The 26,028-nt window shown below is 41.7% G+C and overlaps 2 protein-coding genes across 12 annotated transcripts in view; both read left to right on the top strand.

Moving 5' to 3' along the window:
• The window catches only part of KIAA0232 (KIAA0232 ortholog), a 68,634-nt gene extending 54,255 nt beyond the window's left edge, over nucleotides 1–14,379 (top strand). For 8 of the 9 annotated variants that reach the window (XM_061468703.1, XM_061468695.1, XM_061468669.1 and 5 more), the window contains 2 exons: nucleotides 8,600–8,681; nucleotides 10,710–11,873. In XM_061468703.1, the coding sequence (XP_061324687.1) occupies nucleotides 8,600–8,681; nucleotides 10,710–10,999 (372 nt within the window). In that variant the 3' untranslated portion in view covers nucleotides 11,000–11,873. Of the gene's footprint in view, nucleotides 1–8,599; nucleotides 8,682–10,709 lie in introns of all 9 variants that reach the window. The other variant, XM_061468687.1, reaches the window with a different exon arrangement.
• A 6,548-nt stretch (nucleotides 14,380–20,927) lies between these two features.
• The window catches only part of TBC1D14 (TBC1 domain family member 14), a 74,230-nt gene continuing 69,129 nt past the window's right edge, over nucleotides 20,928–26,028 (top strand). Inside the window, exon 1 of one of the 3 annotated variants that reach the window (XM_061468749.1) lies at nucleotides 20,928–21,322. In XM_061468749.1, the coding sequence (XP_061324733.1) occupies nucleotides 21,280–21,322 (43 nt within the window). In that variant the 5' untranslated portion in view covers nucleotides 20,928–21,279. Of the gene's footprint in view, nucleotides 21,323–21,441; nucleotides 21,579–26,028 lie in introns of those variants that run through there. The other 2 variants (XM_061468767.1, XM_061468758.1) reach the window with 2 other exon arrangements.

The following is a 26,028-nucleotide window of genomic DNA, read 5'->3' as shown; positions in this document are numbered from 1 at the left end:
TTTGTCTTATCTGATTTACATATAATATGTTAAAATGTGCATACAGTTTGATTAATGAGATATTGCTGATTTTGATTCAAACCTACTTTAAAATTTTCAAGAGCAAGATCTGAAGTCAGTCTTTTCAATGCAGTTACTTCCAAGTAGAATTTGGAGTTGAATTATCGGATGTACACTTCAGCAAAGAAAGGTTTGTAGAAAGGCTCAGCTGTCTGGAAACTAAGATGTTGTTGTGAGCATAGACACAAAAAGAAATAAAACATGGATGCACAATATCCATCGCTACCACAAGACTGCAAGGAGGCCTAACGATAACTACAGGTGAAACTCGAGAGTTTTCTTTCAGGTAATTGCAGCTATAGGTTAAGTAATGATCAAGAGCAAAACTCTTTTCCAGCCAAAAATGTCCAAGTTCTTCTTGCTGTGAGCTTCTTCTGCTCTTGGGAAGAAATACTTGAGCAGCAAACTAATTCAGTTGTGTGGACAGCCCAGAGATACTGTCTGGATAGTTATAAGTTGCATCTTAGATTTTCTTTTCAGCCTCCTCTTCCACATAGTCAGCAGTTGCAGTATCTACAGTAGGAGGGAATTACTTTCAATTTCAGCTGAAGAGTTGCACCCAGATTGCGGTGTGCTTTTGTGTACTCTTACGCTAATTCATGTATTGGAAGCTAACCTTTCTCTTGCGAAAACCAGAGCTAACCTTTTTGTTGAACAAAATCAGAGCTCCTTATTTTCTTTCTTCCTTGTTTCTTCTCTCATCCTCCTTTAAATTAATTGCTGTTCTAACTTCTTTTCCCAGTGTCAGTAGGTTGATGTCTGCTGCTTGCATGAAAGAATCAAGTCTGTGGCTTTTCCAGACCCTTTCTAGACATCTTAGTTCCTGCTGTAACCAAATTCAAGTAACAGAGCTTAAGTGGCTCCAGGAATCATTTCTGGAGTCCAGGAAGTTTCTGTGTTTGTGCCAGGCCTTGCAGAAAGTCATCAAAAAAACAAATAAACTAAGGATTCTGGAATTACCTTTTACCAGGAGTAGGTGGATTCTAACTTCATTATACAGTAGGATATAATGGATGAACAGTTACTTGTGACACCGAGGGTCTAAAGTTCCTTCCAGCCCTTTACAGATCTCCTTTCTGGATGCATAGCACTCTGTGAGGATGTTTATTCTCATCTTTGCTTCAACCACTTACGTGTTCAAGAAAGCAGTAAATGTCTGGTGTAAGATAAATTTAACAGTGGTTCCACAGTTGATGCTGGAGGCTTGGAAAAACCCTTTTTGTACTGAATAGTTCTAAGAAAGCTCTGCCATTTTATTTTCTTTAAGTTCCTTAGTGCAAGAACAAAACTAACTGCTTCCCATGCTCAGGTCGTATGATTTTGTAGGCATTTTCATGCTTCAAAATTGTGAGCCACTGAGAAGTACAAAGGGCCAGCAACCATCTCAGCAGTCTGGACTTCAGTTTGCAATTAAACTCTTCCTAGGGGACTTGATTACAACTTAAACTCAGACATTCTTACTCATTCTTTTCCTTTGACCTGAACAATCCATTTTCACAAGTTCTTCATGTAGAGTGTTCATTTGAGCCAGAAGGAATCGCATCTTTCAGCCCTAGTTTTAAACCTAAGTCAATTCTGTGCTCTGATTCAGACAGTGAGGCTTTACACCCCAGGATATGTGGTGTTGATCAAATGCAGTACAGGGCTAGCCCTCCTACATCTAGCATGCCCTCAGAGGATGGGCTTTTGTAAGAGCCATTAGTGTTCATCTGAAGATGATTGGCTTTTTGGCTTGAGAATATTCATCTAAATTTATTCTTGTAGTGAAGTCTATCTGTAAAAAAGGGAGGATTTTTTTAAGCGTTGAAACAATTTTACTATGTTGGTAATGAACCAAACTTTAATCAGTAAAGATGATGTCTGTGATGTGCAGGAGGAGGTGCAAATATCATGCAAGCATGTCTTAACATGTGCAAACTCATTTCTTTTGAAGAATGATAGTATTTATTTTCATAAGCATTAAACAAAATCAATATAAAATGCCTAGAATTGGAACGGTTTAGGAGAAACATTCTTCCTGGACTCCCCACATGTACATGCATGGGAAGGAGAGTCTGAACTTGAGCAGAGGCAGTGGAATTGCCTCATTAGTGTAGATCAAGCTTTGCAAAGGTTTGTGTTTAATTAAACTTCTGTGCTTCTTTTTGACTCATGACAGAAATTGCAGTTAGTGTTTTAACTCACTGTTACCTAACATAAAGTTTGAGTTTCTGAGGTACCGCCGATATTTTTGCAGAAATAATGGCTGTGGAAATACTCCTGTAGACCACAGTGTAACAGTAACACATTCTGGTTTGGATCACATGAAAACTTGAAGTATATATGTGCTGTGCAAACACACGTCTTTGAATATCGCCTGTTTATAAGACTGTAAAAGAATCTGGTTCAGTTTTCACCCTCTTACCTTCTATATTAGAGCACCTCTTTCAGAATTACAGCAGATTTTGCAGCAGGAATTTGCTGATAGCTCCTGCAGAAGTTCTTCAAAAGTGAATAATTATAAATGTAGTGTTAAGGTTAAAGAAAATAAAGCACAACAGAACAAACACAACAAGAAATCCAAACAAAACAAAAGCCTACCAAAACCAACACCAGAAACCAAGATGCCAAAACCCCACCACCACCACCAAAAGAAACCCTATAACCATAAAAAAAATCCTCTGACGTAAAGTAAATGCTCTTACTGTCTATCTGTGGAGTTGTGGGTAAGTACACAATCTGCTGCTGTTAATGATCTCTGAATATAATAATGCTGAATCCCTTTTCAATAAATTTTATACAGTCTCTGATTTAGTAGCTGTGCCCTAAAAATGCTTTTTCTCTTGAGTCCTAGACATAAAGGGACTGGTGGGTTTTGTTGGGATTGGTACCAAAGTTTCAAGGTCTGAATGTGCCTAGGACAGTGCATTTGTGGGTGAGGAGGTCTTACTGGCAAACCCCATGTTTATGGATCTCATGGCTGAATTGACATGCTAGATTTGGTGAGGTACTTTGCATGACTGGAGTAATGCAATCTAAGTGTATAACCCCTTTAGGAAGGGCTGTCGAGAGAGGAGGAGAAGGAGGGGTGTCCTACACACATTGGTTCTGAGGTCAGTAGTGTAGGAGATAACCTGCCATAAGCCTAGGTGGTGACAAGAGGGAGACAAAATTCAGAGGGGTCTGCTTTGTGCCTTAAAATCAGGAGAATCAAGTGGGAAAAAAAACATTAAAGAGCATGTACAGTATCCACATAGAAAGCAAAATACTTCATTATAAAAGAGAGTAATTTGGGGGCTGACTGAGAAAGGCTTGAACCACACAGTTCTTGATAAAATGCTGATGGTGGCAACACCTACAAAGACTCGGAGCTCTAACTTTCTCACTAGTAAGACAATTTGCTGAGATTTTGAAGAGTGAAAGTATCTTATGTGAGAGGAACCTTAAAAAGATAGAATTTGCAATGACAGGATAAAAACCTGAGGAAAACCCCAACATTTCAAGTAAGCCAATAAAATAAATGTAATTTGTTTTTTTTCCATGACTCAGTGGGGTTCGTTGCCGCTTTGATTGCTAAATTATTCATGTGTTTCTTGTATTCTTTCTGATAGTGCGGGGATGCAGAGAAGGTTCAAAGAAATTTGTACTTACAGATCAAGATGACTTTTACTTCTTCTGTGGTTGGTTGTGAAACTGCCCGTTGTAATACTTCAGATAATACTCAGATCATAATGAGGCTTTAGTGCCTCTTCTGTTAAGATCCTGCAAAACTCTTGTCACTGCCTTGATCCTTTGAAAGAAAAATATTCAGTGCTGGTGTCTTCAAATCAGTATGTAAAATCCACAGTCTGTCCTGAAAGGGATATCAGGTTAGATTAAAAATAACAGCTACTTAGATGTGTAGTTGGAAAATTGGATAAAACTTCTCACAAAATGCTGGAAGTGCCCTTTTTCCAAGATCTGTGGGCAGATGGTCCTTAGAACTGTAGACTCCGGGTCTGAGAAGATGCTTTGCATAAATTCTGCTTGAAGAATGAAGTTCTGACCAGTGCAGTTGTTCTAGTGAGCAGATGACCAACCTGCCCTATGCACTTGCAGTGGACTTTTGCCTGTAACTGTAGGGAGGAACTCGTGATGGAAGCAAGGAAATCAGCACAAATGATTACTGCCTCATGTAAAATGGTTAGTTAAGGAACAGCAAAAAAAAGTTGTAGTAATATTTTCTCCTATGCAGACCGCTGATAAAATAAGATTGAATATGTTAAGTACTTCCTATACCAGTTCTTAGTGGAGAAAAATGTGTTGCACGTTCATAAATGCTGTCTTAAGAAATTAATGTGAAGTTGCAAAATGAAGCTGTTACCTTTGCCAACGAGAAAGTAAATTCCCAATGAACTACTTAAGGGAGCACTCAACCTCTTAACCTGAGGAGAAATACATATATATATATGTAACAAAATAGAATAAATACTTTGCAGTTCAGGGGGTTGGGGGTGGGGGAAGGCCTGTGTTGTTTTTTGTTTTTTGGGGTTTGTGTTTTTTTTTAATTATATATTTTTAAATCTATCAATATGAGCTTCCCTTTCCCTTCATGTGTATACATCGGGAGAGGGGGGAAGGAGTCCCATCCTCCTGGCCCCTCTGAATTTCTCTTACCTTTTGTTGCTTAGCTTACCAACTAGGCACTTATCATTCAGGACAGTACCAGGCTTATAATTAAAATCATATTATAAAATTATATCATGATCCCTAGCAGCGTTGAAGACCAGGCTGGATAGAGCGTTGTGCGACACGGTCTAGTATGAGGTGTCCCTGCCCATGGCAGGGGAGTTGGAACTGGATGATCTTAAGGTCCTTTCCAACCCAAACCATTCTATGATTGGGTCTTTTTCCTTGGATTCTGATTTCATACTTCTAGACCTGGTCTTTCCCAGCTTTGGTGGTCATTGCTTCCTCGCCTGCCTAAAAGCCTCTATCAAAGATATTCCTAAAAGTTGTCTTAACATCCTGTTATACAGAAGCTGCAGTTAAACTTCAGCCCTGTCAGCAAACCAGTGGTACCACTCAAATGCCCCACTTATTTGTCTGCCTGCTGCTCACAGCTGAAAACTGTGGTGTTGGGTACATCCTGTGCTGTACTTTGCTTTGCACGGGCCAAACGGTAAAATGCTGTTCCCGGATATGTGCTGTGGTAGGGCCCAGTCTGGATGTGCTCACCAGAGCAGCTTGTCCTTTTCCACAGATCAAAACAACACGATGTCATGCTGCATTCCCACAATACAGCTCCATCAGCTAAGAAATTACATACTGCTTTCTACAGCAGGTTTGCAAAGAAAGCAGCAATACAATAGGTCTGTGAAAAACAGTGATCTGCCCTGGCTGCTTTATTTCAAATACATATGTGAGTGGAAGAGGAGAGGAAAAATCTCATTGGCTGCCCCATTCATGGAGCGGGAAACATCTTTCATGTCTCTGCATGTTTTCCCTTTTATTCAGTTGTATCCTTAAAACACTGAATTGCTTTTCCATCACTATGCTGGAGATCAAATACACTGTTTAAAATGGTTGCTGTCCATTTACGCTCACCAGACTTCACCTTCTGGTTAGCTGCTTTACTCCAGCTAGATTACAGAATCATTTCACTGTAATTTGATCTTTGAAGCAGCAATAGGGTGAGGTTGTTTTAGTTGGAAAAATCCCTAATGCTTGCTTTTATTCCTTTAGAAAGTGTTTGTCCTGGTGTTTGCAGAGGATGAGTGTTGTTTTGTACACCAGGGCTTGCAAGTGAAATTTTGGATGAAAGACCTCAGTGGACAGCCCAGCTGTTTTATGAAGTTCTGAAGAAGGTTCATATCAAAAGACAGATATAAATTGATACTGGAAGGAACAAATGTGAGCTAGATGCTAATGAAAGACATATCAGTGCTATTTCACATTTTGAAACTATTTTATTCTTCCAAAATCCTATACAAACAATAGCAGACACCAGTATTATTTACAATTATTTTTTTTCCTGCTGTTGTCTTAGCTCTCAGCACTGGAGAGGTAACAGGGAGACAGAAGCAGAATTGGAGTCCTAGTTTCTGCATGTAACTGCGCAATTATGACCCAAATCTACTGAAAATTCCTGGACAGTTGTGGTTTTAATCAGCCAGGCCTTGAGGCAGGAGAATTTTGCCCAGCTCTAACATTACAGTGGTGTTTGTGTTTGTGAGTGCTGAAGCCCTGAAGTGATTTTACATTGTCTCAACTGAAGGCTCTAAGAGCAACCTCAGTTACCATATGTCTAGCTGTAAAACAAGGAAGGGAAGCCATCAGTGTTCCATCAGACCTGTAGCAAGACTGGGAGTGAAACAGCACTGCAGTTGGGTTTGCTTTACTGTCTTTGAGCTCTACTTTCACAAATAAAGCAAAACAAATATGAATAGAGAGGAAAGACTTCCACTTAAAATTTCTAATACCAGAACCATTGAGAATAACAGCTATTTACATGGCTAGCTGGAAAATTTAGTACAACTTTTCATAAAGCACTGGAAGTGTATGTGAGTATGTGTGAGAGAGGAGGAGGAAGAAGCATGAGTTGAAAAAGCTGTTTTAAAAGGGAAGGAATGCCAACAAAGGAGGATAGAGTCATGTTACTATTCTGGAGTTGCTATTTTGTATTCACTAATTGGGAGTTTTCTTTAATTCACAGAAATTCTCAGAGTGGCAGACTCTGCAACTATAGTAAACATCTAAGCATCTGTAGGAAAGAATAGTTTCCTTCAGTGAATGTATAAATGGGCATCAGCTCGTGCCCTTCATCCCCTCCCAAACAAAACCTCCACATGGCTTCCACATGGGTAGCAGGTCTTTCTACATCCATACCTAATGCTTTGCACATCTGACCTTAATGCTGGTTCAGCTGTAAGACATGTCACGAGGGTCAGTGTGGGTGCAAGTGGGCCATATCTGGGCTCAAACTGGTCTTGCTGCTACATTCAGCTGGGAGATGTGTACTGCCCTTCTCTAGCTCTTATGGTGCTGAGGCAGTGGTGGAAGGATGGGGGAGCTGAGGCAGCCAGCACCAGCTCAATCACCAGCCATCCTGCAGCAGATACATAGGCTCTGATGGCAACTTAGCAGCCTGTAGCTTGTGCTACCCTGCCAGGCTCAAGCTGGCTTTGCTTGTAACCTGCTGTGGTTCATCCAGCTTATCACCTGTGCAGATGTGACACCAGCCAGGCGAGAAGCTTTGAAGTTAATAAAGCATTGGGCCTGTGGAGTTTACATGCCTTTATCTGTAGTAAGCAGCAGAGTAAGGCTTCCATGATTGAATTTATTTGTAAATGCATATATTTCTTACTAAGACCTGCTTCAAATGCCCTTGAGCTTTTCCTCTCCTCCCCTTCCCCTTCTTTTCCATGGTTTAACTTTCTAAGAACTCCCTTCCCTGGAGCCTGAGGTTTGAGCTTTTGGAGGGTGGTTCCAAAAGGGACTGTTCTTTGGTGTTATGGCTACGTTCATTATAGCACAATTACCTGAGAAAAGAACAGTTGACTCTGGCACATGCTTCTGAATGCAGCACTCTTGAGTTGCTCATTTGGTTTGAGAGGAGTTTCTCTTTAAGTGGTGGTTGTAAGTTCAGGTTCCATAGATGTGTAGTTCTACAGTAGCTTAAGGAGGAGCAAAAGGGGGTTCATTAATTTTCCATGCTTCAGTGTTACTAGGTTTACAGAGGAGGAAGCTGGATAGAAACTCAGTGTTGAACCTCATTTATTAGTGGTTTTAGTAGCTTGTTGCACTGTAATTTGTGAATCATTCTGTCTAAAATCTATAGGGGTTGTTAGAAGCTGGCACCATCTTTTGGACGTTAATGGGGTTACTGCAGATGCAGTAACATTAGGGACGTGGCTGTTGTGACAAGCCTTTGGTATTTTAGCCATGTCCATTAATTCCGTAAGGAAAGGGCTCTGGTAAAATTAAATTAGCATTAAAATACAGGGCAAGGTGTTCAGGCATTTTGAATGAGTAGAACGAGATTATTTTTAGCTTATTCATTCTCATAACCAGGTTTTCCTCATGTTGGCACATTAATTCTTTAGTTTCATTTTCTGTCATCCCATTGATGCTAATAGTACTGCTAACTCACCCTTCCAGGCTTTAAACATGACATTTCGCTGCTATTTGTTACTTTTCTGTTTTGTTTTACATGAACTATTTGTCAAGTTGACTGATGTTGTTTCACTGTATTCTCATTTCTTGGGTAGCTACCTGTTCTCTCTTGGTTTGTACTTAGTATAGGGCTGGCATTCATCTTTTTCTTCTGTATAACTCTATATGGGCAGAATGTGAGCCCCATGTGGGATTCATACTGGCTAGAAGAGTTCAGATAATGGATGTCTTATTGCAGTTTGACAGCTTTTTCCTATTAGTATTAGGAATCAAACAGTGTGACCTATCAGACCTAGCAAATTGGTTGTAATACCAGAGTATTACTTACATGTAAGTATATTATTTATGACATAATGAAGTGTGATTATTGTCTAAACACTTTCCTGTATTGAATACTAATCTGCAGAGAATGAGTGGCAGCCAGGAAAAGCAATGCTGGTGGGAAAAGGCGCTCTATTCTCCCCTTTTTCCTGCATCGCAGTGTGAAGGTAAGCACCTGTGCCTCTTTGAACTGACATTGCACTTGTGTTAGAATGAAATGCTCTTTGTTATGGGTTGGGATTGCTGCAGGCGAATGGGAACTACTACTGGTATTTAAAAAAACCCAAACACTTCACAGTAAATTCTCTTACCTGGGAGAGAACTGGGATGCTTCAGCTACATTTGTAACAGATAGCTAGGGTGCTTCTGAATAGTTTTTAAATGAAAGTGCTTTTAAAATAGTCTTAACATTTATGAAAATGTATTTCATTCCAGAGCCTGGAATTAAGTAAATAGAATATCAATCTCTGACTCTGAAAATACTTTATTACATTTCTGAATAGGTTTCAGCCCAAATAATACTTATTAGGTAGCTAAGGTTGTAGGAATGTTTAAACACCTTTTATGGGTTTGCATAAATAACATGCCAGTTATTCAGGGAACGTATGGAATTCCTCCTGAGCTCTGAAGGAGAGGGATTTGCCCCTTGGCCACTCCTGTCCCAGTGACAGTCTGGGCATTCTTCTGTCCCACACAGTGAGCAAGCCCAGCCTGGGTAGGCAGTTGCGAGCGAGTGGAAGCAGGGGTGCTTCCAGCACTCCCTGTGGCCTCCCAACAAACAATTCCTGGCATCTGACAGCTGCCCTGGGCCCAGGTTTGCAGGGGACAGGCAGAATCCAGGCAGCCCTTATTTTTTGCCTGCATACCAATTTACCTTTTGTGGGGAGAAGGCAAGAAGCTAAACAAGAACAGTTACACAGTTGGTGTTCAGGCTGTCTGATGCTTTCTCTTGTGGTGGCTCACTGCAAGAAACTTTTGATCAGAGACCTGGTTCCTTAATAATCTGGAAGTAGATTAGCCAGTAGTTATTACTGAACTATTTTTGGAGTGTACCTTGAAGTGCTACCAACTAAACTATGTTCTCAGTGCCTGAATGCCCTTACATTGGTGTTTAGGACAGTCTGGGTTACTTTCAAAAACATCTTACCTGACTTCATTCCCAACTACAGAAACGTGCTTGCACAGTGAAAGAGCAGAGGTTGCTGCCGACAGGACTTTGACTGGTTACAGAACCTCCTGTATTAGAAAAAGCTCAGTCTTTACAAAGTGAAGATATTTAGTGTCCTTTTGTCAAGTGTTTTGTTTTTTTTTTCACGGTGACAATTGCAGAGACATTATTGGTCTAATAGTTAAGTGCAGTGACTCGCACTCTTGAGTACGTATTTCACAGTCAGTTATCCTGTGAGTGAATTGTGGCATCTTTTTGCTGACATCTACTGGTGAACCAGCGTACCCTGCCAGTGCTCCATCACCTCACCTCCTCAGAGGAACACAGAATAGGCAGTACAAAATACTGTCAAGTCCAGAACCTGCCTCATACGGTGGCAGGATTTCTGTGAAGGATTTCCTCTTTTAGACTTAAGTTTAGCAAAACCAGAGCTTTAGTCTTAGAACTGATGTTATTCTTTCACAGATCTTTAGCTGTATCCAGTTTTCTGTATGGGTATTTTTAATATATGGATATTGATGCATGCGATCCATATACATCTATATAATACATGTTGATATTATATATGGAATTTTACTCTGGTAGAAACCACAGCTGTTCACATCGACTTTTTTTTGAGCTTCAGTCAGGATCAGGCTGCTGTTGCAGTATATTTGGGATGGGAATAGAAACAGGCATGGTCTGGGATGCTGTGCAGTGTAAAAATGTACTGAAGTATTTGTAATAAAAAAAGTAATTCTTGCTCTTTGTACTTTACTATTTTAGATCTCATTAACTAAATAGGTTTTTAGTTATTTGGTTCACCAGGTAAGATTTGATGCAGCTTCCCTGAGGTATTATGCTTATCTCTTTAAGGATATCAGAGTATAAAATCCTCCCCCAAGCAGAGGTTACGTGATCTGTAGTGTGAATGACAAAAATACTTCTCAAGATGCTTTCATTTTGGCTAACTGTAAATAACAGTGTTCCTCAATTCTGTTTTTTCTCCCTTTTTTCCTCTGAAACACCCCCACAAACACAATGTAAGCGTGTTACACAAATGCCAAGGGAGAGAATGGTGTAGGAGAATTTGCAGATGTAAAGGAAACATCCAATGATGATGAACATCTTTTAGATTTTAATATGGTAAGTTTGGCATTGGTTTGGGGGAGGAGGTTTTTTGCTTATTTCATAAGGGTGTGCTACTACATCTTTCCTTCCATCACACTTTTCAGTCTGGCCTCAAATGAAGTTCCTAAAAAACCTTCCAAAGCTTTTCTTTCTTTACTTTGCTTTTTTAATCTCTGCATCTTGAGCATCCTTCTGAAAATCCTGTGAAGTGGTGTGCTTTGGGGAGTACAGCCCTTTGTACACACAGTTGTACTTCTAGTAGTTAAGCAGACTCGGTTTCCTTTGGGAACACTTGGCTTTTGCTTGTGTGTGTTAAGCACAAGTCTTCTTTTCCTCAGCTTCTAATTTCAGTAAGCTGGAGCGGGTTGATGGGGCCCGTAACTAAAGGCATAACTAATGCATGCTGAACTCTGTCCTGCTCATGAGCAGAACACCCCTGGGTTTTCTGTAGGGAAAACATTTCATATGCACTTACTGATACACTTTTAAACTTCATAGTGATGCTAGTGCTTAAATTTACACCAGGACATGCTTGCTATCGCTTTACTCATGCAGCTGAAAATACATCGGGTTTGCTTGCAGTTCAGTGAGATCTGCACTGGGTTTTCTTGGTACTTAATACTTACTACCAAATGTTCTAGATGAGTTTTACAGTGACTTTCTAACATGACTTGTGCTAATGATGCATTCCGAGTTCACGTTTGATTCTCTTGCTGTTATATGCAGATCCTGAAATTAAGGAATAGGAAAAAAATGCCCTCTTTTTCCTCCGGCTGTTCTGCAGTCCTTTCAATGTAGCAGACTAAGTCAGGAAAGAGAAGGACTTGCCCTGTAGCTGTGACATCTCTCTTGAACAGCTGCAGAACTGTATCACCTCCCAGCCCAGAAAGAAGCAAGTGTGTTCTGTATTGTTCCCCATCAACACTGTCAGTTTAAATCCTTAGGTGTCTTCTGTTTATGAAGCAAGATGTGCCGATGATATAAATGCTGAGGCAAAACCAAATGGCTTCAGGAAGAAGATCTACTCCAGTGATAGCTCCAGCTCTGCAGACACAGCTTCAGAAGGTGGAAGTGAATGGGCTGATCCGTGTGAGGAGGAGCTTTTTTCCCGAACTCAACTATAAAAACTGCAGAGTAGAACAGATGGTTTAAAAGTAACGTGAGATGGAAAATTATTCTTCTTGAGGGTCTGTAGCTCTAAAACAACTTGAGTTTCCTCTTCAGTTAATGGATTCAGATGTGTATTTATCTTTCTCTTCTTGCTTATTTTATAGATGAGGACACAGCTGTCCTCTTGAAGATTTTATTTCTTCCCCCCCCCCCCCGAGTCCCCCTGTTAAATTCTTGGCTATTTGAACTAGATTAGATTGTGCTGTCAAATCAAGAATGGATGTGCATGTGCTTGTCTTAGTAGTACCACTGCTTTTTTGCATCTTAATTGCAGTTATTTTCATTTGTAACTGTAGCCCTACACTATCTTCCTAGCATCGCAGTGTCTACAGCTACTTCTGCTGTTCAGAGACTTCCGCTTTCTGCACATTAGGCTTTGTTCTTTAAGAACCGGGAGATAAATACTTAACACTGTAATCTATCAGTGCCTTTCTGAATGCAGGAGAAAAGCATGAATGACTTGTCCAGTCTTCATTCAGTAAATCTCATAACTTTGAAGTAGGAACAACAGGGTTGTGCTTTAGAGACTTACAGAAACTGTGTTTTCTATCCTCTGATCCCCCCCTCCCACAAACCAACACTGAGGACACCATGGTTTGTGTTTTTGCTAACTGGAGAAGCCAAGGATTTTTTTGTAGGTATGGAGGCAATGTGGGGCTTTTTATCTTCCCCCCCCCCCCCCTTTTTTTTTTTTTTTTTTGTCCTTTTTAGCAACTTTCCAACGTAGGGCAGAAGTTGAACAAGTAACACCAAAAAAATCATAAACCACTGGAGTAATGTGTGGATTGTTGTGGGTCTTGTAACGAGTACTGAGAATGTTGTCTTGTTGCAGATGATGGCACTCATGTAACCTGCAAAAGCATCCTGCTCTGCACTCAAGCCCAAATGGCTGAAATGATCTAAAATGCTCAGAGCGTTCAATGTTTTAAGTAACACGGAGGGTCGGTGCTTCACTTGAAAGAAATCCTGTGGCTGCTGCAGTTAGCTGCTGTCGTGGCTGTGATTTAGTAGATCTTGTAGTTCATTTTGTGTTTCTGAGAGGATGTGTGGGGCAAGTTGTGTGTGTGGTGGGGGGGGGCAGGGGCCGCGGTGACTTGCGCATACGTGTGTGACTGCAGTAGTGATTGTTGCTTTATGTGACTTGCTTTTCAATTTTCTTTTGTTAAATTAGAAAGTCGATACGTTGTTGAGTTGCATCTGTACAAGACTTATTGACTCCTTGTGCTTTTAACACATTATGCAAAATGGATAAGCCAGGAGGAGCAATATTTGCAAAACTAAACATTCTAAGTTTTTACCAACTCATAGTTTAAAACCCAACACCAACTAACTTGTCTACACAACAGCAGCATGTCTGTACCATCAGGAAGAGCTGACTTGACCATTAATTCTGCCAGGCAATAAACCTCATGAGAACTACAGCTGTTTGAAACGTGAGCTGAACTGCCTTTGAAATATGTTCCGTGCTGGAAAGGTTTTCTCAGTAACTGGGTTTTGTTGCCTTTATTCAGTTGATAATGTAAGAATTCAAAGACGTGGTTGGAAATCCTTGGTGCTCTCTGCACAGTGCTGCTGGTGAGATCCTTACTTAAAATTGGCTTGGTTTATCCTTACCCCGGGGACTTTCGGTCCTCCTCTTAGAAGATGTTTTAGGGTTTGCATTCATACGAATCTTTTGACACTTTACAGTTTCTTTTCTCTAATTTATTTGCAGACTTGGGATAGATTTTTACATATTTTGCTTTCTTCTGGAGCTTCCTTGAGAGGTTGTTTAGCACCTGCACTGAGAGCTAGTTAACTGTAACTTGGAAGTAAAAGAGAACTTTACACATACATTCTTCACATCACTACAGTGAAGAATGGAATAGAACTTAATACGAGAACAAGGTATGACCAAATGGACATATTTCAAACACAAACTTCAGCTCAGTTAATTTTGGCTAGAGCTGCTTCTTTGGTAAGAAAGGGCTCAAAGCAACAAAGGTGCTGCTTATTGTTGTTACACAGTGGCGTGGAACAACACCAGCACCTTTGGGGAGAAGAAAATCATGTGCTGAGCTTGGGCAATAACAAATTGTCTTTACTTGTTTTCATAGTTTAATGGCTGAAGCTCTAAAGCTTTCGGTAAGAGTTGAAGTGTGGTTTTTAGTTTTTCTGTATGGATAGAAACAAACACAACAACAACAACAACAACAACAACAGCAGCATTAAAGGTTGGCATACGCTGAACCGCACTGTGGTATGAAGCGCATTGCATATCCATAGCACTGAAGTATCAGTTTTCCATTCCTGGGCTGAAATTTGTTTCTACTTTTTGCTTCAAGTGGTTGTATTGTTCTGATTTCACGTACACCAGAGTAACTGATTTTGTTTTCTTGTGGAGTTACTTAACACCAAATAAAAATATAAAAGGACAATGGGATGGTGTGTGCGCATTCATTTTCTTTGGCTGACATAGATAGATAACTTAAATACAACATGGAATCGCAGAATGCCAGGTTGGAAGGGGCTTCAAGGATTACCTGGTCCAACCTTTCTTGGCAAAACATGACCTAGATTAGATGTCCCAGCACACTGTCCAGCTGAATCTTGAAAGGTCCAGCACTGGGGAATCCACCACTTTCCTGAGGAGGTTATTCCAATAGATTTCCACTTGTGCCAACCAGAATCTCCCCAGGACTAACTTGAGCTGATCACCCTCATCTTTTGCATGTAACTCCTTGCAAAAAGCAAGCCTCCATCGTCTCTGCAGCTCCCATGGCAGTTAAGCATTCAACACTCTGGAGAGGTGGCAGGAGGCAGCTAATTTGGGAATCCTTCTCTTTGCATCATTTTTTTTATTCTTCTTTGTTCATATTTTTTCAGTACAAGGCAGGAAAATTAAATACATTGCCTATGTTCTTAACAAAAAGACAAGCACACAAATAAGCTTAGTTCGCACTTCATAATCTCATTCCAAAAATTCACTTGTAACGACAGCTTCATGTTTAGAGAAAACGAGACCTCTTTCAAAATAAGAAAGAAAATTAAATGCAAACCTGAGCAAACCCAGCCCCTGTCATACATACCAGTTAAAGAACTTTTATGCAGTAAGGGATCTAAAGTAGCAGACTTCTGTTTCTGCTTTCAGCTTGTGTTCCACCTTCAAATGGGCAGTATCTTACTTCTATTTTTTGACAAACTGCATCTGTGATCAATGCATAATCCTAACGCCATGGCCAGGTCTCTCTTTATTGAAAGGCAAAAAAGAGCCAGTTTTAAAGTAGCTCACATCCAGCGTGGTGGAGATGCATGCAATGTGTTGCTGTAAGTTTACAGCCATAGCCAGATGGGGTTCCCTGCGGAATGATTCCAACACTCCTGACTTAGAAGTGTGATGAAAACAACACATGAATACACACTTGGGAAATAATGGAAAATAGCTCTCTGTAAGGCCCTTGGGTGAATACTTTTGTTTGTCAGTGCTTAGAATCACAGAATGGTTTGGCTTGGGAGGGATCTTAACACTCACCTGGTTCTAACCCCCTTGCCCTTCACAGGGACACCTTCCACTAGTCCAGGTTGCTCCAAGCCCCATCTAACCTGGCCTTGGACACTGCCAGGGATGGGGCAGCCACAGCTTCTCTGGGCAACTTGTGTCAGTGTCTTGCCACCCTCACAGGGAAGAGTTTATTCTCCCCTTTTTCAGTTTAAAGCCATTCCCCCTTGTCCTGTCCCTACATGCCCTTGTAAAAAGTCCCTCTCCAGATTTCCTGTAGGACCCCTTTAGGCACAGGAAGCTGCTCTAAGGTCTCCCCAGAACCTTCATTCTCCAGCCTGAACAAGCCCAGCTCTCAGCTTGTCCTCATAGGAGAGGTGTTGCAGCCCTTGCAGCATCTTTGTGGCCTCCTCTGGATTTGCTCTAACAGGTCCGCATCCTTCTAGCATGTTTTAAACCTGGTAGTCCAAACTTTCAAGGCATAAATTATTTTTAATTATTTCTTAAATATGACAGAAGTATATTTTCATTGTATTTATACAAGATGTTTGATAAAGGAATTACATTTAATCAGTCAGGCCTTTCAATTTCTTGTTCCTAATACCCTTCCAGTAGGATTTTTTCCTTTTTTCTCTTACAACTTCTCACTTTTGTATGGATGCTTGGTTTTTGTCTTCACTTTGCAGTGGGGTTCTACCCCATAATTTTGACTCTGGAACCCTTATCTACTTGACAGTAATTCCTCAAGAAGTCTCAACTATCATTTGTGCTTTTTAAATGCTTTTTCTCCATTTTCCTACAATTTTATTCAATACACTGCAGATCCATAGAGACATAATAACTGGATCTGTTATCTGCCCAAACTGAATGTTAACTTGGATTTCATTCATCATTACTGGCTCTAGACCACAACTAATTTTTAGATCAGTACTTTGTTCTCCTGGAACTTGCCAGGGAACATTACCACACATTGGGTCCGATGTCTTTTGTGCTACAAAATTAATCTATTTGCTTTTGGAAATGTAACTTAAATTGTGCTAGTTTAAGAGACTAACTCTGCTATAGCATCTCAACTTTGCATTATGCAGCACCGCGTAACAAAAACCTCATTTCCTTATCTGGTGTGATTTTACTGTAAGTAAATATCCACAACATGAGTTCCATGGAGGATTGTTGGCAGTTACTTATGGGCACTTCAGCTTCTGCAATTCTGAGATACTAATGCAAGCAGCGATATTTTTAGTTTGTATAGTCCTACTCCTTCACACCTTATTAGTCATTTTGTCTGTCTTAAACAGCTTGCAGACAGCGATAGGAAGAGTCCAGCCACATGCATCATGCTGCAGTAATACCAATTCCATCATGCTGGGAAGTCTCACACTGCCTTCCCCTACCTTTCCTGCTCTTCATTTTCTTGCTGTCTCTTGGAGGGGACTTTTAAACCATGTAAGTCTATTAGGACCCAGCGGTAACAGAAGGGTTAACAGTAATGGTAGGTAGAGATCTGCCTTCATGTTCCTCATCCTTTATCAAGTTTAAGTTCCCGCAGGAGGAGGCAGCCTTTGGGGTAATCGCACATTCTCCAGCTGTCCCTGATTCATCCAACGCCTCTTAAAATGGTTTGGATGTTCCACTGCTAGTAGGAGTGCCTGTGCAGATGGTGGCTGCCCTGGAGATGGGCTGCTGTCAAACAGAGACACGCAAAAGACAAATCCTTGTTTAGTGTGGACAAAATTAATGTGAAGACTTTGAAGAGTATAGTATTCTCCATTTGTTAAAATCACCATTTGCTTCTGAGATACTGATATTTTTGATCAAATCATCATCCTTCTCATTACTACAAGTCAGTAGGAACCTGAATTTATTTATTGTTCCCTTTTTCTGTGCTATAAAGCATGCATTACTTACTTTACTATACAAGTAATTCTGTAAAGCAAGGAGGGAAAAGGTCAATGTCTCGTTTCTGTTCTAGCACTTACCTTCAAGAGAGAACTCTTCTGTCTCTTAGTCTGACAGATGGGAACAGAGGTTATCCATCACTTGCTATACTTGCTCTCTTGCTTGTGTGAACTAAAACTGCAGCAAACAACAGTGATGCGAAATGGAGGCAGGAGCTGTTGATCAGCTAGTATTCAATAATGTGCAACTGCTCAACCTTCACAATATGCAAATCTTTGGTTAACTAGAGAAAAAAAAATTATACTCAAATGTCTTCTAGTTTATGACAGGGAATTCCTGACCTCAGGATGGGCAGGGAGCTGCACAGCCAATTCAAGTGAAGCTCAGTCTGGCTGTCTCTGAAAGCTGCTTGCATCATACTTGGCTCCCGATGAACGAAAATTCAATCTACACGTTCCCATGTAGTTCTTAAAAAAAAAAATATGTAAGTTGTATCCACTGCAAAATTGCTGCAGCTTCAAAACAGAACTGAAAGCCTAAAAGATGATTTCCCACATCTACAGGCCTGAGAAGCAAGAGGGAAGCTTGTGTTTCTCTTCTGTGACTCCACAGGAATGAAGGACTATTAACTCTGCATGTTTTCACATGGAGTATATCTCTGAAAAATCAGACAAACAGAGCAGAAACTCTTCATGCTTTCTTGCAGAGTAACCATAGCACTGGCATGAACATGAGTTTGTGTGACAGAGGTTTTGAATTGAACGTTTTCACAAAACTAAATGCGCTAGCACTGATCTATTATTAGACCACACTGATGTCTTTTGCCCACTAGGTGAACATCAGTTGCCAGTCAAAGGCTGCTTATATAGTGCTTCATTTCTACACAACAGCCATAGGCAAGACACTCTGAACAGAACATCAGGATTTTATTCCAAGAATTTTTACAACATTAGTATTTTACAGGTTTATCCAACTGAACCAATGGCAGAGAACTGATAATAACCATGCTCAGTAAGAACCACAACTGACTTCTTAGAATCCTAGAATCAACCTGGTTGGAAAAGACCTTTAAGATCATCAAGTCCAACCATTACCCCAGGACTACCAAGACCACCACTAAAACATGTCTCTAAGGGTCTCATCTACACGGTTTTTGAACACGTCCAGTGATAGTGATTCCACCACTTCCTTGGGAAGCCTGTTTTTACCATGCTTTTCAGGATTTACTTACATCCCATCTGATAAAACAGTAAGACTTGATTTCTAAGTGTGCTCTTACGGATGAACTTGAAATTCTGCACAGTTGAAAACCAAAGGCACTAAAGATCCCCTCTGCACCTAAGTTATTCATTTATACTTCCTGTAAGTAGTAGTTCCTGTTCAGCTTCCTTTTAATAATTAGGCCATGCAACACTTCCATGAGCTGATGGTGCAACGCTATTTAGTCACATAATGTCAGCCTTCAGCTTCTACCATTACAAAGAAATAGTAATACACAACACTTGCAGACAGAAACCAAGTTGTCTCATATGGAGATGGCTTTAATAGAACTGATGCTAACTACTAATGCAACAAGTCAGCTTTTGCTAATAGCTCAGAACAACCAGAAATGCTATTTACCCCTTTTTTCCATGAGTTATATAGTCATTCACATGCAATAAAAAGTATTTTTTTTATACTTACTAGGCTGTTATTTTCTGTAAGCATTCTGAGGCTGACCTTGGTATTTTTATGCTGCCTAGCACATTGGTACCCTGGTGCTTTCATGTTTCCATAGTGGAAAGAATAGTAACAATTCTGTTACAAGTACCAAAAATCCTACCAGCTTAATAGGAAGAGACATCTGTGGGTTGGAAATGGAAAATATCCACTAAAATAGATCACTTAGAATCTCAAAGGTATTATGATTGCTAGGCAAAGTTGTATCCTTAAGTAAGTGCTGGCGCAAGTGTTGAAGTGCCTAACTCCCTGCGTGAAACTTTTCAGCTGTACCCTGTGCTCTGTGGAGGATTTCCTCCAGCAGACTTCTCTAATAGTTTCTTCAGCCTAAACAGCATTATGAAAGTGGGAGTATCATCATTTCCTATGGAGACACTCTGCAAACTTACAGAATTCATTACTATTTCCATTCTGTTATTTACCTTAATTTACCCCTAATAACTTTGACAACACCATGATAATGCACTCTTCTGGTTGCTCCAGCAGAAGAATTGATGACTGCTCTCAGAACTAGAAGGAAAACGTTAATACAGAAAATGGAATTAGTAAGAGCAGACACTCCAAAATAGTATGTTGCCTGCATATGAACAAGTTAATAGTGCTTCAAAGCTCGTTTGCTTTTATTTACCTTTTAATAATAATATGTGAGCTGTCTTGCAGAGATAGCAGTGATTTTCAAGGAAAGATACAGAGAAATTAGCCTATCTTAACTGTTTATATTGATACCCATCTCAGAAATCCAGCAGAGTAAGCTCTGATATTTATCAGTCTCTGACCCAATCACATATATTATCTGCAGATGTAAAACTGTTAGTTGATAGTAGGTTCTCAGCACATACTTATCTTAATAACAGAATTCTCATCTTGATAGCATGGAACTGCTGTCAATGAAGTCACAGTGGCAAGTATTTCGATGCAAATTTACCTCAGCCTCTAGCAGTTTATTCAGGTGCAACTTGCCCATATCAAAGCTTGAATACTCGTGGCTTTGCTCTTCTTGATACTGAAGTAACTACACTAACACAAGTTTAGATATTCCTGCGTTTACTGCATTCACACATCCAGCTTCAGGGTAGACATAAAAGGCACGAAGTGATGGTATTTACAACCTCAGTTAAGATGGGGAACAACTTTACCTTATTCTAGAGACATGATCGCTTAGTCTAGGTGCAAGAAAAAAGCAATAACGAGTTTCAAAGATGGTAAGGGAACAGGAAAGCTCTGCCTCTGTAAGGCCCTGACTCCTGGCAATTCCTTTTGATTCCAGTGTGGGGATAGACAGGGTGTGCACGGCAAGTTCACTACGCAAACACCAAAAGGGAACAGGTTAAAATGGAAGGTAAAGGTAAGAGAAAGGGAAGACAAACATACTGGAAGAGCAATTACGAGCAGAGTCTCCACTTTAGGCATTACAGTTCACTTCCGCAGAGCTAAGGATACACCTTCACTTGATTCGCCACACCTTCCACAGCCCAAACTTGCACAGCACACCGAATTTTGCTTTCCTCTTAAACGCAGTCAAGAGCAGAAGTGCAGCCCCTCCACAGACGTGCTCCCTTTGCCTGGCCCCCCAGCGCTGCCACCGGCAGTAGCACAGGACGGGCTGCAGTCACCTGGAAGGAGCAGAGCCGCTCCCCTCCAGCACGAAACTCTTCTAAACGAGCGCCACCGGTTAAAGCTCACCGTTCTCCGACCCGCTCCCGGGGCCACCCCACTGACCTCTGCCATAACGGAGACAGGCGCGATCACCTCACACCACCTACTACTAGCAACCCGTTCACTCTGAGGTGATTCAAAATGGCGGCCGCCACCCCGCGTGCTCCCACCCCCCGCCGCGCAGGCGTTCCCCGCCCCGGCGGGCGGTGCTTCCCTTGGCCGCGCTGAGGAGGGGGAGCGGCAGCGGGGCGGTGCGAGGCCGAGCTGCGGGGATCGGAGTGTTCCGGGAGGAGCCCGGCACCTGTCCCGTCGGTGGAGTCTGTTGCTGTGCTCGCCGCCAGGTGTGCGCTGAACCGCACATCGCCGTGCCCTGCCTGCTGCCGGGGTGGGCGCCATGGGAGGCCCCGCGCCGTGCGGGGAGGGTGCTCGGCGGGTGGTGGCAGCCCCATTTCACCTCCGTTGAACCCGCCGCTCCTCCGCTGGGACCGGAGAGCGACATGGACTGCCCGCCGCAGCTGCCAGCCGTCTCCTAGTCCCGCAGCGGCAGCTGTGGGGCGGGTTGGGCATGGCCCAGCATGAAGAGAGCGACGGAGGGCAGCACTACCCCGGTGAGGTGTCAGAGCTTCTGCGTGGCTCTTCCTGCTCGGGTGGTGGCCGGCCCGGCCGTGCTGCCGGGGCTCGGACTGCGCTTGCGGCCGGGGGGTGTTGTGTGGTACCTGTTGAGGTGAGGGACAGAGCACGGCGCGGGTGGGCTGTGGGGAGCGGCTCCCGGGTCTGGGCTGCATCTGAGGGTCGGTGGCTGCCTGGAGAAGTTGGAGCAGTGGCTCGGGGCCGCCGGAGTCTGGGTTGAGGAGCGGGGAGGAGGTGAGCGGTGCTTCCCGAGGCGCTGGGGGACGGCTCTGGTTGTGGGTTTTCGTTTCGTTCCGTTTTTAACGAAGGCCACCGGGTCGGAAGCCTTCTCAGTGTCGGCTCAGCCTCAAAGCCCGTGTAGAGGAAACAACTTTCATCTCTGGCTGCCTCTCCTTCTAGTTGAAGTCTTCTAGGCAATCCCCAAAGACCAGACAAAACTGCAGCTAACGTGAAGTTCTCATGGCGCTGCTGCTAATGTAATGTGGCCTCGGATTTTTCAGTCGTATCGGTGTGGGGAGGAAAAAAGCTTTTCTAACAGGGGCTTTAGAGGAACACTGTGACTCATATTGCCTGCCTGACATAGCAGGAAAGTGGAAAAGCAGTGAATGGTTTACTTATGATCGCTCTCCAAGCACTCTGCTCAGAGCCGGGTTTGTAAAGCTCAGGCTTCGTGCAGGGTGCCTGCTGAGAGTTAGATAAAAGACTTTAATTAAAATAAAAAGAAAATCCCAACTTTTTTTTTTTTTTTCTGCCATTCAAGCTTTGGCAGTGCTTATGTGTGTAGCCATAATCGCTGTATCTCATGCTTTGCTGAAAGCTAGGCTTGCAGCCTCAGGAATTCTTCCCTGTTGGCAGTGCTGTGGCTGTTAAAGCATCAACATAAACAGTCTGAACTGAGAAATGTTTAATAAACAAAACTGGATTTGATGCCCTTGTGCACCGAGGTCACCTGCAGTCGCAGTTGATAGCAGTGTGTTTCTTGGTATGTGCAACAAAAATGTTGCCAAATAGAGTATAAACCTTTATTTTTTTTCCTTTAAGAAGAGAAAGCCCAGCACTTGCCGCATTTTAATGGAGGAAATTCACTGCTTTTAAAAACTTAAAAAAAAAAAATGTTGGCAGAGATGTGTTGAAGAGACACAAACTGTGTGTGATGAAAACTGAGATGTTAACTGTTTGAGAACTGAACAGTAGATGTAACCACTCCTCTTATCATTCCTGAGAGGCAGGAAGATGCAAAGCCTGTTTGGGTGATAGCTGTTTCACCTTTCCTTCTAAACAAGTTTGTTGCCTAAACTGCATTGCAAGACACAGGGAACTTGTGCTGTGGAAGTAAGTGGCACAAGTGATCCTTGTGTTACTCTAATGGCTCGGCATTTCTGTTAACTTTCTTTAAATTTTACATTACAGTTGGTGAAAAAGCTAATTTATTCTAGATCTTACAAATTCAAATCAAACACGATGTGTTCTCTCTGTGTGGTTGAGCAATAGGCAAAGTCACAACGTTTTAAAACTGCTGGTTATTGTCAGGACATGCTGTGATCAGAATCCGGGGAATGTGAGGCCGTACAGACTGCCATAGTGGGACAGAGCAACTCCATCTGTCAGACACAAGAATTTACCTGGGAGAGGGCCTAAAAGCAAGATGAATGTATACTGATATTTCCATGGAGTTCTGCCACTTACAGTCCAGGGACTTACTGAGTTTCTTTTTGTTTAGGAGTCCTGAGTGATTTTTTTTCTTCCCTGAGCTTACATGTAAGTTTCTGGCATCTGCAGTGTACTGTGGCGAGGAGTTACGCAGTTCAGCTACCCTTAGCCTGAATAGCTATATCCTGATGTTAATTTGGAACCTGGCGACAAAGCTGTCTCTATTTGTTGTCCCTTAGCGCTTATGTTGGAAGAGTTAACGAGTAAATAACACCTACCTACGCTGTCATTGCCACGTGTGACCTCTGCTATGTTTTCCCATCTCCTTTTCCCGTGTTCTCTCTCTTCTATGGTATTAGCAGGAGATCGCGGTTCCTATAAGGTACAGAATGTTAGGACTTTACAGATATAAATTTTTAGATGATAAATAGATTTAGGTAAACCACGGGGATTATGAATGTTGTGCAGACACAATTGCTTACTCTTTCTCAATAGTTTATAATACTACTAATATTTCAAGATCTTATTAAGATGATAATGTTAAAAAAGATATGTTAGTAAATGATTTATGGAAAGAAGTTAGTGTTGGAACACACGACACCTGGAATGTTTGACATTGTCAGATTTGCACTCAACAGTGAGGCAGGTAAAATAAGGAATATAAATATCACTTTACTAGATCCTTAAAAAACAGTCTTACAACCACATAATGCAAAATGAACCAAGGAATTCTCATGTATGTTTTTGACAGCTGATTACATCTCAAGTTGTCATTTAAAGCCCTTGATGGGTCTACTTCAAAGCTTCCTACAGTTTTGCTGAACTGTGTAAAACCTTTGTAGGCTGTTATTGCATAATTTGCTTCAACAAGCTGTAGCTGTTGGATACTTCTGCATTTGCTGGTTGCCTGTTTAAAGGATGCCTTCTTGTTAAATTTCTTTTTTTAAAAAAATGCCAAGCCAAGTTAAAATAGCTCCAGTACCCCACATGGAAATTCAGTTTCACTTCTCTTTGAACTCTCTGGTTTACAGAATTGTTTGGCCTTTTTAGCTGCTGTATTTACTGGCTCTTCCAAGGCCACTGGAATGTTTACCATTTGTAGGCTTAGTAATTAAACCAAGGACTGGCTACTGCTTGGGAAAATCATGGTGTAGGAGTGAGGGCAGTCACTGGAGGAATTCATAATGGGAACAAGCTTGTGCTGTTTATCCAAACACCATCCAAGTTGTTCCTGGCTCATTACATTTCTGTACTTTGTTTGGGCTGTGTTTTCTAGATGCATTCAGAAGCATGAGCTGTGATAAAGCAAACACCTGCACCCTTGTTTAGGCCCATCGGGGGGGCGTGTCTATGCTTTAAAGTAACATTGGTGCTGGGTGGGCTGTTGATTTTAAGAGCAATATAATGTGTATGAAGGCATGGGTGAGCATAGGGAAGACAAAACAGTCAGACTTATGTTAGAAAAATAAGTGAATCCAATCAAGAAGCTCTGAGAGCCCAAGATCCAAGTATTTGCTACAGTAATTGCATCTAATGTTCCACGTCATGTCATACTTGTACACTTTGACTATCACAGTTGACTTCACTAGGTAGAACAGCTTGTTGCCTGTACTCAAGGGTTGTTGTTCACGTTTGGGGGGATTTTTTGCTGGCCTTTGCAATTTTAATTTAGTGAACTGAGGTTGGTTTGTAATATATACAGTTTGGTATGCTAGTTGTCTTGAGACAACATGTCTTTAAATTGCAGGGGATGTAAACTTTTCAAACCATGGTAATGTGAAAAAAGAAAAGTTGCTATAGCAACTCTAAGAAAAGTGTTCATCTTCACAAGCTTTTTAGTCAAAGCAATACATCTGAAACCTTGTTTATCCGAAGTATTAGGCAATTGATGCATTGATTGATTTGGATGGGTAGTATATAGTTAGCTGTTAGAAAGTTATGAAAAGGTTTGAAAGATGCAGTATCCAGGGTTGTTTCTGCTTGACTTTTCGTCACTTGACACTTGGGAGTGGATTGAGCTGGGGTGTCAGATCAGCCAGTTGAATAGCAATTGTGTAGTAAGCGAAACAGTTGGTGCAGCATATGTAGTATGTTTGGATTCATGAACTTTTCATATGACTGAAAGCTTGTGGAAGAAATTGTTATGGTTTGGACCACTGGAATGTGTTTGAAATGTGTTTTCTGACACTTGCCTGTCAGTATCACAGTGTCAAAGTGTATTGATGGGCTCAGATCTAAGAACAGACAGCATGTTGATCTCTGGTGTCTGGCAGGACTTAGGTGCTGTTACCCAGTGGTTTGGAACTACTGAGGGGAACCAGTTTTCCAAAATGAGATGTTTGGAGTTTGCTTTGTTTTGTGGGAGTGGTGTGTGTTGGTTGTTTCTTAAAGGTAGAGTGTGGGGAGGACCTCCTAGAGGAGGACTCGCACCTTCAATTACGTGTTAACACTTGAGAGAGGATAGGGACCAGAAGCAGGACACGAGGCTTCAGGAAGTGGAGAAGGTTCTATCTAGAAAGCAAACTGTTTGCAAGATGGAAGGAGAGTTCTTCACTCCTTCACACTTAGCCCAGCGTGTTTCAGAGTGAAGGAACTAAGCAATATGTGCATATTTCTTCTGCCAACTGCTGCAGCGTAATTACATTGCAGACTTCAGCTGTGCATAATTTAACTTCATTTGGAAAAAGGAGGTGTATGTATTGTCACAGTAATAAGCATGTAGGGTTTTAAAGGGTCAGTAGCAGTTCTGAGAGCTATGGCAGCAGTCCTGATGGTGTTCCAGGTTTATGGAGGGCTGCAGTTGCCCATGGGAACAATTGCCCAGTGCATCCAACCTGCAGCTCATACTTGACTGTCCTCTCTTTGAGGGTCACTCAAATTTAGACTGGAAGTGGGGCACAGGCTGGATTAAGTAACCTGCTGGCAAAGTAACCATCAGGTTAAGTAACCCTGGGGAGATTATCCTTCATTGCAGATATGAAGGATAGTGATCCCTGAGTGCAGCAAATGCAATGTATTGGCAAATGTCAGTTTT

This window comes from Pezoporus flaviventris, unplaced genomic scaffold, assembly GCF_033815535.1.
Source record: "Pezoporus flaviventris isolate CSIRO_AGI_PZ_B2104156 unplaced genomic scaffold, CSIRO_AGI_Pfla_v1 ptg000002l, whole genome shotgun sequence".
NCBI lineage: Eukaryota > Metazoa > Chordata > Aves > Psittaciformes > Psittacidae > Pezoporus > Pezoporus flaviventris.
The sequence above is the reverse complement of the archived record's forward strand: the minus strand, read 5'-3'. Positions and strand labels throughout refer to the sequence as shown.